Source organism: Electrona antarctica (assembly GCF_951216825.1).
Source record: "Electrona antarctica genome assembly, chromosome: 23".
Taxonomy (NCBI): Eukaryota; Metazoa; Chordata; class Actinopteri; order Myctophiformes; family Myctophidae; genus Electrona; species Electrona antarctica.
Window position 1 is genome coordinate 9,262,855 of NC_136804.1, and position 12,486 is coordinate 9,275,340.

At 42.5% G+C, this 12,486-nt stretch overlaps 1 protein-coding gene across 2 annotated transcripts; it reads left to right on the forward strand.

The window, feature by feature from the left end:
* The first annotated feature begins 5,159 nt into the window (after window positions 1-5,159).
* lum (lumican) lies at window positions 5,160-10,284 on the forward strand. Of its 2 annotated transcripts, none has more exons than XM_079494386.1 (3): window positions 5,160-5,282; window positions 6,112-6,996; window positions 8,732-10,284. In XM_079494386.1, exons 2-3 carry the CDS (start codon window positions 6,117-6,119, stop codon window positions 8,884-8,886), a joined length of 1,035 nt encoding a protein of 344 aa, XP_079350512.1. In that variant the 5' UTR covers window positions 5,160-5,282; window positions 6,112-6,116; the 3' UTR covers window positions 8,887-10,284. The 2 variants fall into 2 exon arrangements, with proteins under 2 accessions (XP_079350512.1, XP_079350511.1); XM_079494385.1 differs by having other exon boundaries at window positions 5,163-5,282; window positions 6,115-6,996.
* Window positions 10,285-12,486: the final 2,202 nt, after the last annotated feature.

Consider the following 12,486-nt stretch of genomic DNA (forward strand, 5'->3'; position numbering starts at 1 on the left):
GGTACACCAACAAGGACTGGATCTGGGCCATTGTTTCAGTCTGGCATCATCAGTTTTTGAATATAATGAGACTAGGTGTTGATTAAGTGTCCCTGGCAGGTAAATAAAACTTTCGGGAGTTTGCTTTCAGGTTGTCCGACCGGGCAAGTGCTTGTTTGAGAGGGGACGCAACAGTCTATAAACACAACATGAGATATCTGTCTTCTTCTGGTCTGTGGAATGTAAAATAAGAGCACTGTTTACCTATAATGGGTTGTTTTTACTGTTGCTACACTTAAATATATATATAAAATAACAAGTGTGAACTTTGGTCCCATAGTTATCAGGTTAAAGGAATATAAAACACCCTGGCCAAAACCTGAATGCTCATCAGAATGCCACACTTTCTCTCTACTCCCTTTGTGTCAGAGAGGAGGGCTGAGGAAAGCTCTGCGCGTCACATCGATAGGCAGGGTTGATGATTTTAAACAAGATTTCAAAATGTTCTTCTTTCTTTTTTTTTACTTTTTATTAAGGCAAGAACAATGGGTTCTATTTTTATTTTATTTTTATATATATATATACCATATTAACCGTATCTGTGCCAAACGTTGTATATCTCGTGAAAATGTATTCCACGAGAAACACGAGATTTGCCCTACCTGGGCCCTCATCAAACACTGTACACTCAAGACACTGCCCCCGCTGCCACCCTTAGATCTCCATATATGGAGCTGATCATATGTTGATCTGACCTCATCAAACCCTGTACACTCAAGACACGCTACATACATGGCCAGTACAGAATTCATTCCATATGTTGATCTGACCCCATGCCAAAGCGCCAGTGCTCGCCCAGCAGTCTGCTGTCACCCAGGCGGATGTGTGAACATGAAAAAGAGCGAGGAAAAAGGGTGAGGTCGCACACACACACACACACACACACACACACACACACACACACACACACACACACACACACACACACACACACACACACACACACACACACACACACACACACACACACACACACACACACACACACACACACACACACACACACACACACACACACACACACACACACACACACACACACACACACACAAGATGCTCAAGACAAGAGTGTGCTAAATGCCTAAACTGTAAATTATGCAGCAGTCGCTGCCGGCCGTTAATTGGGCCGCCTCAGCATCATGCTCTCATCCACATGATTCACTCAGCCAATCACACACTCACTCCATCTTCATACTGGCTACATAAACTGGATGGTTTGCACTCTTCCTCCTGCCTGCTTGCTTGCTGCTGCTATATCTACTGCGCTGCTGTATACAAACCTTGCTGCTCACCCTCCTCCACTTCAGCTACCACCTGCCGTTTTGGATCTACTGTTTAGGTACGGGGGATTCGGAGTCCCTATGGCCGGGACTGATGCGCTTGATCTGAGTACATAAAAAGCAGATCCAATTCATCGCCAAACCATAATAAACATATTGCTCATTCATATTCAATAAATATCTATTCCATCCATTCTTGAGTTGTCCTGACTGAAGTAAGTTGGAGCAGGGCCGTGCAAGACCTTTAGACTCAGTTCAAAGAAGAACCGTAAAGCTGTATGTTGTGATCTCCAGAAGACCTCCGGTCTGGCTCTAACAGGCTGGGTGGTGTGTGATAATTCAGTTGAAGTATTCCTTAGGTAAGCCGGCGGGCCGGGAGAACAAGAACGCGACACATACAGTTGGAGGCCATCGATATTGTCCTTTTCTTTTTGCTGAGGTTTGCGTGATCTGCGCAAAAGGACAGTTAACCCATTTTGGGCGGGAACCCCTTTTGGTGTTTTAAACATTATGTTATAATTTAGCTATTGAAAAATAGCAGATCTACAAGCTCATAGCGCGCCACCGAGTGGCGCGCTACGAGCTTGTAGGTCTGCTATTTTTGAAAAATCGTGAAAATATTTATTTCAGAAAACTGGAGGATTTAGAAGGATTTTTTAAATTTTTGAGGTCAGGCCTAAATGGGTCAAATGATAAGGGACAATATCGGTGGCACCCAACTGTAGAGACATTATCACGCTGCAAGTTCACAACGTTTATTACACAGTACATGGAATTCATACAGTATAGTGCTGGATAAAAGACGTGACAATAAGATATGAGACATATCGACGTGACATAGTAATAATAAACAAGGCTGACCTCACTGGCGACTTCTAACAGATGCACCATGTATCAATAAGAGAACATGCAAGCTGTACTATCACATATAAAGTAGGCGACATAAACAAACACTGTATCTTGTATCCAGTGTTCATTTTTGAGTGGTATAAACCACTCCTACAACTGGCTTTTTGAGTGGTGTAAACCACTCCTACAACTGGCTTTGTTAGTCTGTGCAGAAAAAATGAGCATGGTTGCTATGTTCACCCTGTTCACCCGGGTGTGATTTCATTACGTCAGACATGATTTCATTACGTCAGACAGGCTATATAAGACCTTACACCACTCAGTTCACACGGGTGTGATTTTTTCAGATTATTTGATTTAGTCTTAGTCTTTTGAATAACACACCGTTTAGTCTTAGTCCTATACTGTATAGTTCTGAAAAACCTTAGTCTTTTTGTCTTTTAGTCTTACGTTAATTTAGCCAGAAAAGATTTAGTCTTAGTCTTTTGAATGACACATCATTTAGTCTTAGTCCTATTTAGTCTTACCGTAGTCTTTTAGTCTTAAGTACACAATTTAAACTGCTTGTATCAAGTACATTGACTCCATTAGATGTGGACAAATCATAACACTGCGTTATGCATGAGATTGATTGAAAATATTGTGCTTATGATCTTCAGGCAGTACTTGTCAACCTGTATAGGTGTCTAACTGTCTCAATGGAAGATGAGAGACCACCCTAGATTGTATTAACATTACTCTACCAAACAGATTGGTTAACATAAAAGTTCTGGGTTGCAGCTTTAAAATAGTTATGGAAATGCACAGTTAAATGAGGAAGATCCTCTATATACTATACTATTACTCTATACAGACAGGGGAATGAAAGGTGACATAACTTTTCTGAAAAAGCAATTCGAAGGATACACTGATTCCTCAACGTTTGATAAAGATATGAATAGTGTACAGCAGGAGGGAGGAAAACGTGTCTCATTTTTGAGACCATTTTGAAAAAGACATCTGGAGTTTGAATGTGAAGCACAAAGGCTTCTGCACACATACGAAGTGCATCCAAGATGGCTTCTAAGAACGGTATGTGTGAGCGCCGCGGAGCAGGCTGGACTGCGACCAATTGAATCCAGACGTCAATTCCCGACACGCTCCGACAAAGTGATGGACGTACATAAACAAATAGGAGAAGCATTTTGGCAGTCGTCTAACCCCTGGCATGCAATCCTACCGAGATTACAAACACACTGCACTAGTTGGTTAGTGTACACAACACAGTTCAGTGTGGATATATGTGACCAGATTTTACTGAGAGACTGCCATCGCGCAAATTCCAGCTTTTCACCAGAGGAGAAAAACCTTTTTTTTTTTTTTTTAAATGAGTTAATAGCACAGGCAGACTCTTCACATACTAGAGCATGTCTGAAATAAGTGTCCGGGCAGAAATCGACATGTAAATATGAAATAAATGCCCAAACATGTAGCTAGGTGTAATGTTAGAGACCACAGAAGTGAACCTTTCAAGCCTGTTTTCTCAACTCGCTGTTTCTCTGCAAGACATTACTCTATAAGCCATATCTTCAAAACTGGTGGGTCAAACTGAACAACCAATATGTCAATTTGAAGCTATGATTCTCTGCTTTCATATGACATGAAAAAACAAAAATTCAAAAAACTCCAATGGCAGTCCCTCAGTCAAATTTAGTCACATATACAGTACAGAGCCAAAACCTTGCAGTCAAGGATTTGGAAAAAAAAGAAGGGATGAAGATGATGAGGCAGTCAGACTGTCTAACAGGAGTTGGATGATATACTGTCCAGACATACGGGATGCATCTGTCTTGCCATACCTTTCTGTACACTTAACCCATATACTCGGTGTGAGATGAATAGCCAAAATGGTGATCTATAACAGGGGTTCTCAACCCGTGGGTCGCGACCCCTCGGGGGGTCGCCAAATTATTTTAGGGGGTCCCCAAATTATTAAAAAAAAAAAAAAAAAAAAAAAAGATTTAAAAAAAATTTTTATTTTCACGATTTTTCAAAAATAGCAGACCTACAAGCTCATAGCGCGCCACCGAGTGGCGCGCTATGAGCTTGTAGATCTGCTATTTTTCAATAGCTAAATTATAACGCTTAAAACACCAAAAGGGGTTCCCGCCCAAAATGGTTTAAGGTTATTGTAGGAGTCAATTTATATTGGGGGTCGGGAGGGGGCGGGGCTGGGGTCCCGAGACATTGCCAAAGCATTTCCGGGGGTCCCCGGCCAAAAACGTTGAGAAACCCTGATCTACAAGATAGTTTTTGACATCTTTGACCTTTTGGGGCGATCAAGAAGGTATATTTTGACATTTCTGACATTTTGTGAAAGCCCTAAATATGGATGCCAGTGGATAAAGATTCACGGGGGAATGTTTATTGAGGACACGGGGGAAACAGAACTGGCTTTAGTTGCTGCGTCAAAAGTGTTATGTAAGTATTTTCTGGCCATCTCATAACCTTTCTGTCACATTTTCCGAGGCCTTGTTTACTGCTGCTGAATTCATTCAGCAGACATGCTACTCCTCACAGTCTGCAGCTTTGGTTGTATTGGGAGGGGATGTTGAGGTAGGACGCATGCTGGTGTACCTGTACCTGTTTTTATTTGAAGGGTCAAATAAAGGAAGGGGATTCTTTGTGGAGAAAAGAGAGAAGTAGGTTTAGTTGTGGTGTGGGTGGCGTGTGTGTGTGTGTGTGTGTGTGTGTGTGTGTGTGTGTGTGTGTGTGGGGGGGGGGGGGGGGGTAAAGCAGGTTCCCAGCATGCATTGTCACCCTACTGCACCTGCTCCACGTTACCAACACGCCATGCGTCCGTGGACGATGCTTCTCAGTCGCTCGCTTTGATGACATCTACTGTTTATACGTCGGCCTGCCTCACTCACTGCTGCTGTTGTTGAAGAAACCTCCCACCCGTTTACTCTAACCACCACCACCACCACCACCCCTTCCTCACACCCCCCCCTTTTCTTTTTCCTATTCTCTCTCAACTTCCACTCCCTCTGTCTCCCTCTCCCTCTGTCTTTTTTCTCCAGAGACTACTGGGTTTTGTGCACCACAGTGTTCCACCTGAAGAGAGAGAGCCCACAGGTAAGTTTGCATATTACGCAGCAGTTGATTTGTAATTTCCTGCACGATCACCCCCGCTTTATTTTGGCTTTTTCCGGCCAAGATTACCGCTGCTGGGCTGTGGGGCAGTGGCTGGGAGACAGGGCTAGAGCTTTCAGTGGAAATAGAAGCAAATCTGAGTGATGCCGCATTACCTAAAAGTCTGACAATTTGCATGCTGATGTAGGGAAATGCCGTTTTAATGGACTTCTTGTGTGTGCATTAAGGCATCTCTAGTTTACTCTGCTCAGACCATCGCATTTAAGATATGGGATACACTGATCTGATATGCTCAAATCACATTGACTGCATTTTTCAGACACCGAACCAAGGAATGATCTGTCGAGACTGGGGTGCATATTATGCATACGGTTTAAACATCTGCAATGCATTACTGCTGTTCATCTACACAGCTTCATGTGCAGAGAGAGTTTATAAGACGATAGTTGTGCTGTGAGGGAAGACAGTATTCAGTGTTGTTTTACGTGCATGGATAGGTGTCGTCGAAACTACAGTTAGAATCAACAGGCGACCTGACATGAACTCACGGATGACTCTCAGCCTTATGCATAACTTTACTTCTGAAATATGCAGACATGCAGAGGTGGGAAGGAGTTTTGCATATGGGTCTGAATATTTGGTAGACGTGTAACGTGCTCTTAACATTACCTTGTTGCAGTAAATTCCTGTAGGTTTGGCTACGTGACAAAAAATGTAATCCATCCTTTCCATCTGAAATATTTGACACTGTCTAATTTCTGTTGAATTGAAAAAAGATCCCTTACTCAATGTCTGTCTCCTTTCTTTCCAGCAGACATGTATCCTCTCCGTGTCACCTTGCTGGCTGCATTAGTCGGCCTGGTGTTGTGCCAATATGATTACGGCTATGACGACTACCAACCGGCATCGCAACAAGTGCCCTCGAGTCCCAAATGTAATCCGGAGTGTGACTGTCCATACAACTTCCCCACTGCCATGTACTGTGACAGCCGGAAGCTCACGTTTGTTCCCACTGTCCCTACGGGGATAAAGTACCTCTACCTGCAGAACAACCTGATCGAAGAGATCAAACTGGGAGTGTTCGACAACGTCACCGCCGACCTCCGCTGGTTGGTGCTGGACAACAACCAGATCACCAACGCAAAAATTGCCAAGGGCACCATTGACAAGCTAAGCGGCCTGGAGAAGCTGTTCTTCAGCAACAACAAGCTCACAGAGCCGGTCATCCCTTCCTCGAAGGCCCTTGATGAGCTGAAGATGATGCACAACCAGCTCAAAAAATTCCCCTCTGGTCTCCTGAGTGACAAAGAGAACCTGACCGCTGTCAACCTCCAGTTCAACGAGCTGACGTCAGACGCCATCGGGGGGGCATTCAAGGGGCTCAAGAAGCTTCTGTCTTTGGACGTGAGCCACAACAAACTGAAGAAGCTGCCCGCCGGCGTTCCCAGTTCACTGGAGATCCTCTATGCCGACTACAATGAGATAGACAGCATCGGAGCAGGCTACCTGAACAAACTGCCGGCCCTGCAGTATCTGAGGATCTCTCATAACAAGTTGGCGGACGGAGGCATCCCTGCTGGTGTCTTCAATGTGTCAACGCTGATTGAACTGGACTTGAGCTTCAACAAGCTGCAGTCCATCCCTGAGATCAACGAGCAGTTGGAGCAGTACTACCTCCAGGCCAACGAAATCAACAGTAAGCAAGCAATTGTGTCCGTCTTTATTTACACTAATACCTACACTAATACAATGTAAAATAGATGAATAGGTAGAGCGGTTGCCTGGGAAATAGATGGTCCCAGGTTCAAGTCCCGGCAATGTGTTGAAAGTACCTTAACCGCTGACATGGAGACTCCATGGTGCGACTGGCTTGGCCAGAGCCTCCAATGAACACAGTTATGGGAAGCCAGCAGTGAAGGGCGTTCTGTGTCACTACACTACTGACTCCTACAGGTCGTTAGGTCCGACATGCGGAAATCACCCGTCGCTCCCGACAATGCATTGGTCCGACATACGTTGTGCCATGCTTGTGGTTAGGTTTCTGGTTTAAGGACTTCAGTGTTTTGTACCAAACTATTGTATGAGTACCGAACAAAGAATGTTTGCTTTCGCCATCTTGGTTGAAGAAGAGTCTGGGCAATTAAGTTTTAGTCTTAAAAAATGTCTCTTATATTTAGTTTTAGTCCGGCTTAATCTAGTCGTATACCTCTGAGGTCAACGATTAAAGTGTTGATTGATGATTCAACCTTGATGATTAAACCTTTGAGGGGATTAAGTCCACCCATCAAGCCCATTAGTGTCAACCTCAGACCAAGATGGTCTGATTTTGAATCTGAATGGCTTTGTGTTTCTGCTATTGTCCTGGCTCTGCTCTAATTAAGAGCCATTTAGGAGTTTAGCATTTAAGGGTTTGTTTACTATCCTGTTTTGAGTAGGGTGCCGGTCTAATGACAGTCGGACCAATAGTATGTCGGAACTAAAGCCTGTACCCGCTGGTGAAACTCCATCCTGTCAGGTGAGAGCTCTAGTGCAGGGGTTCTCAACCTTTTTGGCCGGGGACCCCCGAAAATGCTTTGGCAACGTCTCGGGACCCCCGCCCCGCCCCCTCCCGACCCCCAATATAAATTGACTGCTACAATAACCTTAATAATAGAGACAATACACCATAAATAAATACTGAAACCATCATCATTAGGGAAGGTGTATGCATGTACTATGTGTACTATATGTAAATTCTTCATTTCCACTTTACAGCCATTCAGTTGCAAAAACAAACAAAAAAACTTTTTTTTCTTTTTTTTTTTGGAAAATAATTTGGGGACCCCCCAAAATAATTTGGCGACCCCTCAAGGGGTCGCGACCCACGGGTTGAGAACCCCTGCTCTAGTGTATCGGAGGAGACACGTGATTGTCTCCAACATGCCAGGGACTATATATACAGCTGTATACTATATATATATATCTAATGAGAGCGCAAAATCTGTTTTGGAAGAGCCACCCATCGACTAATCTAATATACGGCAACCTTCCCCGTGTTTCTTCACTAGTCCGATCCAGAAGAACACAGTTTGCCGGCCACTGCTATAGAGCTGACAATGAGGTTATATCTTCCCTTCTTCTCTGGAGTCCTGCCTCAAAGCAGACCAGAGGTAGAAAGCTGTCGTTCCCTGATGTCATCGCTAGGGACACAGGCATCAGTAAGCAGGAACTGGGGATGGCAATGAAGGACCGGGAAGTCTGGCGTGTTATTGTGAAATCCACGATCTCGACCGCGGTCGAAAAATGATGATGATGATATACAGTTCATGGGGGGAATTGGCAATGACTACATTGGGGAGGAAATGGAAAGGGAAAGAAAACAAATGTGCTTAAAAAAGTGCTTCTATTGTTGAATCAAACTACTTACCAATCATTTCTTTTGCTCATTGCAGAGTTCGACCTGACCAGTTTCTGCAAGTTCATGGGACCTGTCAACTATTCCCGTCTCAAGCACTTACGCCTGGATGCTAACAATGTCACAGCGAGCAACATGCCTTCTGACACGGCCAACTGCCTGCGCCAAGCTTCGGATATCATGTTTGAATAAGGACATCCTTCAGCCCTATGTCAACATGGTCCTCAATCTTCTGTCACATAGCACAGTCCAACGCTGGGGACTTTGGATGCCCCAATACCCTTTATTACTTTGTCCTTATACACTTCATTGGCATGTAAAGTAGTATGCCAGTATGTTTGGGTATTTGTTGTGGGTATTGTGAGGGCCAGGGTGAGAATTTGAAGTCCACATGTCACATTAATATTCCTGATCGGAGCCATAAATAATAAACAGCTTGACAATCATCAAGCTAACCAATCATAAAAAGGAACAATATATTTTCAAGAAATTCCAACCTGTTAAACTTATCAAATGTCTTCCTACATGTTACAATTTTAGCTCATTGTATGTGTATACAATACCCATACAATATATTGGGGGGGGGGGGGGGGTCAGATGAAAACCACAAAATATAAAAAATGACAAAAAAAAGGACAAATGCTTTTTTTTATTAAAAGGTAAACACACACTTTAAACATTCCAAAAAGATTTTCTTTAAATCATGTTGAATATTGACAAAATAGAGTATACAGTAACAACTACTTGTGTTTCAGTTATAGCTGTCATTGTTTTATGTTTCAATGTTTTTGCATCATTGTTTTTAATGAGTTTATACTAAAACTTCAGTTGCTGTGCAAAAGACCTGCAGGTAAGGAGAACGCTGTCTTTAGATGTATAGATTTAAATGGGAGGAATGATCAAGCCATCAATGGAAAGAGTTTATACAACAATATAGAAAAATCATGTTTTGAACACTTTAATGAATAAAACATGTTATAAAGGAAAATACCAGTATTTTTAGTTTTTCTCATGTCACTCATTGCTCAGATGATCCCTTCCAGCTAAGGACTCATTGATGGTGGATACCTAGTTGCGTGCCATGTCGCACACTGAAAATAGCTGATATGCAAGTTCACAGTGCAAATAAATGAAAAGAAACTGGTATTTTCCTTTGTTTGAATTTAAATGCTTCTCACACTGAATATCTCTGCTGAGCTGAATAATTTGAAAACAGAATTGAGTTTTGTTATTCTTTTTTGTAATATATATATGATGTAATACATAGCTATTCACTGTTATGCACACTGCTCAATTGTATGAACCTGTTGCATTTACTTGCATGCATCCAATGGCAACCATGCATTATAATAAACTACAGCTTTTGCAGTTATGGAGCGTTCATGGTTACCTTGTTTGCCATATTTGATGTATGTCTTATTCCACAATAATACCAAGTCTGCCATCTTACTTAAAAGATGTTATTACAATATCACATTTTGGTTTGGTTACATTTTTCAGTATATCATGATTTCTCTTTTCACCTATGACTCATAGCTGGTGAATTTACTGTCAGGACATAAAATACAGTTGAATAAACTACATTTCCAACATTCTTGTACGACATCACTTTTTAAGCCTATCATATGAGTTCATTTCCGGTGTTTATGGAAAATTGCAAGATAAACTGTATAAATTGGACTCATCAACTGTATGGTGGATATCAAATTTAGGGAATTGTTTTACAGGCATCTCTCTCTATCTCTTATCTATCACTTAATGTGATAATGTGTAATTGATTTCAGCTGTTACACCTCTCTAATTACTTCAGTCTATATAAAGTTAACATGACTATAACTAAATGCATTTAAAATGAAATAAAAAAGGTTACTTTTCAGGATTCCAATTCAAGAATAGCAAAAGGAAATTAATTCAGAATTTCTACAAGCTCAAAACGTGTTGCAGTGCGACGCATTTTGAGCTTGTAGATCAGCTATTTTTGCTACGACAGGAAAATGCAACATTTGGCAAAAATAGCAGATCTACAAGCTCACAATGTGTCACAATGTGACATGCTGTGAGCTTGTAGATTGTCTATTTTCACAGAAGAGATTTGTTGTAGAGGGAAGTAAGGTGGGCGCCTAATCTACACCCCTGGGGGTCAATGAAACATGTGGTTAAGAGTATAGCAAGAGTTGAAGCTGAGGGCAGAGAACAGCATCCAGCACATGGTCTCTGGAATCAAAACAGATTTATCTAATGCCCCCAGGATTCGATCATAGTGTTAACTTCCTAAAGCAAGTTTCATGTCTCAAACGACTGTTTTAGAACCACTGAGCTAGCCAACCAAATCACTCCCTACTCTAAGGGACTGGACATGAGAAAATGCAGCATCCAGGCACAGGTTGTTAGCTTGTAGATCGGCTGTTTTTGCTATTATTTGTCTGTACTGTACAGTAAAGGTCAATTAAATTACAGTAATTGTCTCCACCAGGCCGAAGGCATGGGGAGAGAGTATGTTTTGCACTCCGTCCGTGTGTGTGTGTGTGTGTGTGTCCGTCCGTGTGTCCGTCCGTGTGTGTGTCCTTCCGTCCGTCCGTTACCAGCTAATCTCCGGCACCGTTAACCCGGTCGATGCCAAACTTTGCACACACACTCCCTGGATGCCAACGATGAACCTCTGCCCCGCATTTTCCAGAACGGCCTGTTATAGCGCCACCATGAGGCAGCTTTTCACATTTTTTACCTAAAACTGCACCGATCTGCGTGAAACGTTGCATGCACACTCCCTAGAGGCCAAGGACAAACCTTTGACCTGCATTTTCCGCATCTGCCTTTTAGAGCGCCACCAGGAGGTCGACTTTTTGATATTACTCCTCCAGATTCTGTCCAAAAATCTCACAAATCGTTACACAGTATCTCTATGGTCATGTGCTCAAGTCGGATCTGTCCGATATTTCATATTCCATCCTAATTGGCTATAATTGGCTTTCACAGTTTGCAAGATTGACCCGTTTTTAACAAAAGCCTCAAATCATGAACGCAGCATGCAATTTACGTGAAATCTTTCACACATTTTCTTACTAGGCTGAGGAATATATCCCACCCTTTTCACATTGGCCTGTTATAGCGCCACCAACAGGTTGATTTTTGCAAAACACATTTTTGGAACAAAATGCCTCAAATCATCCAATTGCCATCAAAGGCAAACATATTTATATTACTCCTAAACATTTTGCCAAACATCTCACACAGTCCTATCCTCCTGGTGGAGACCTGTGCCCAGAAGGGCACTTTTTCTAGTTTGCTTTGATTTGGAAGACACAATAAAATAGAGGTGGAAGGTGAACAATGCCCAATTTAAAATCTGTAGCATGACGATGTCCCATACTGACAATAACCACTCGCTAAGGTAAAAAGTAAACGCATCAAGACTAGGGCTGTCGATGTTAAATAATTTAACTCATTCACTGACAAGGACGTGTTTTGACGAGTTTTCCCCAAAGGCCCTCCCTACCCATGATGGACGAACAGGACAAAGTCTGTCTTTTTCTATATTTTCTTCTCTCTTTTTTGGGGGGAGGGGGGGCTTCCATCTAAGGTACATTGTGAACAGATAAAGACTGATGATGTATTTGCGATTAAATAGAGAAATCATGCGATCACTCACGATTAAAATATTTAATCGTTGGTGAGCTTGTTCTAGCTACATCCTTCATGTGATCGGAGTGTTACCGGTACATCGATCTTCAGAGGGTAGCTCTCTTTCTCCATTCCACAAGGCCCGTCAGTGTGTTTGTGATGTCAGACCAT

Bases quoted from the DNA above. Each gene is read 5' to 3' on its own strand.
- lum (XM_079494386.1), top strand. From the start codon at position 6,117: ATGTATCCTCTCCGTGTCACCTTGCTGGCTGCATTAGTCGGCCTGGTG. The intron at 6,997-8,731 runs GTAAGCAAGCAA...TGCTCATTGCAG, and splicing joins CCAGGCCAACGAAATCAACA to AGTTCGACCTGACCAGTTTC.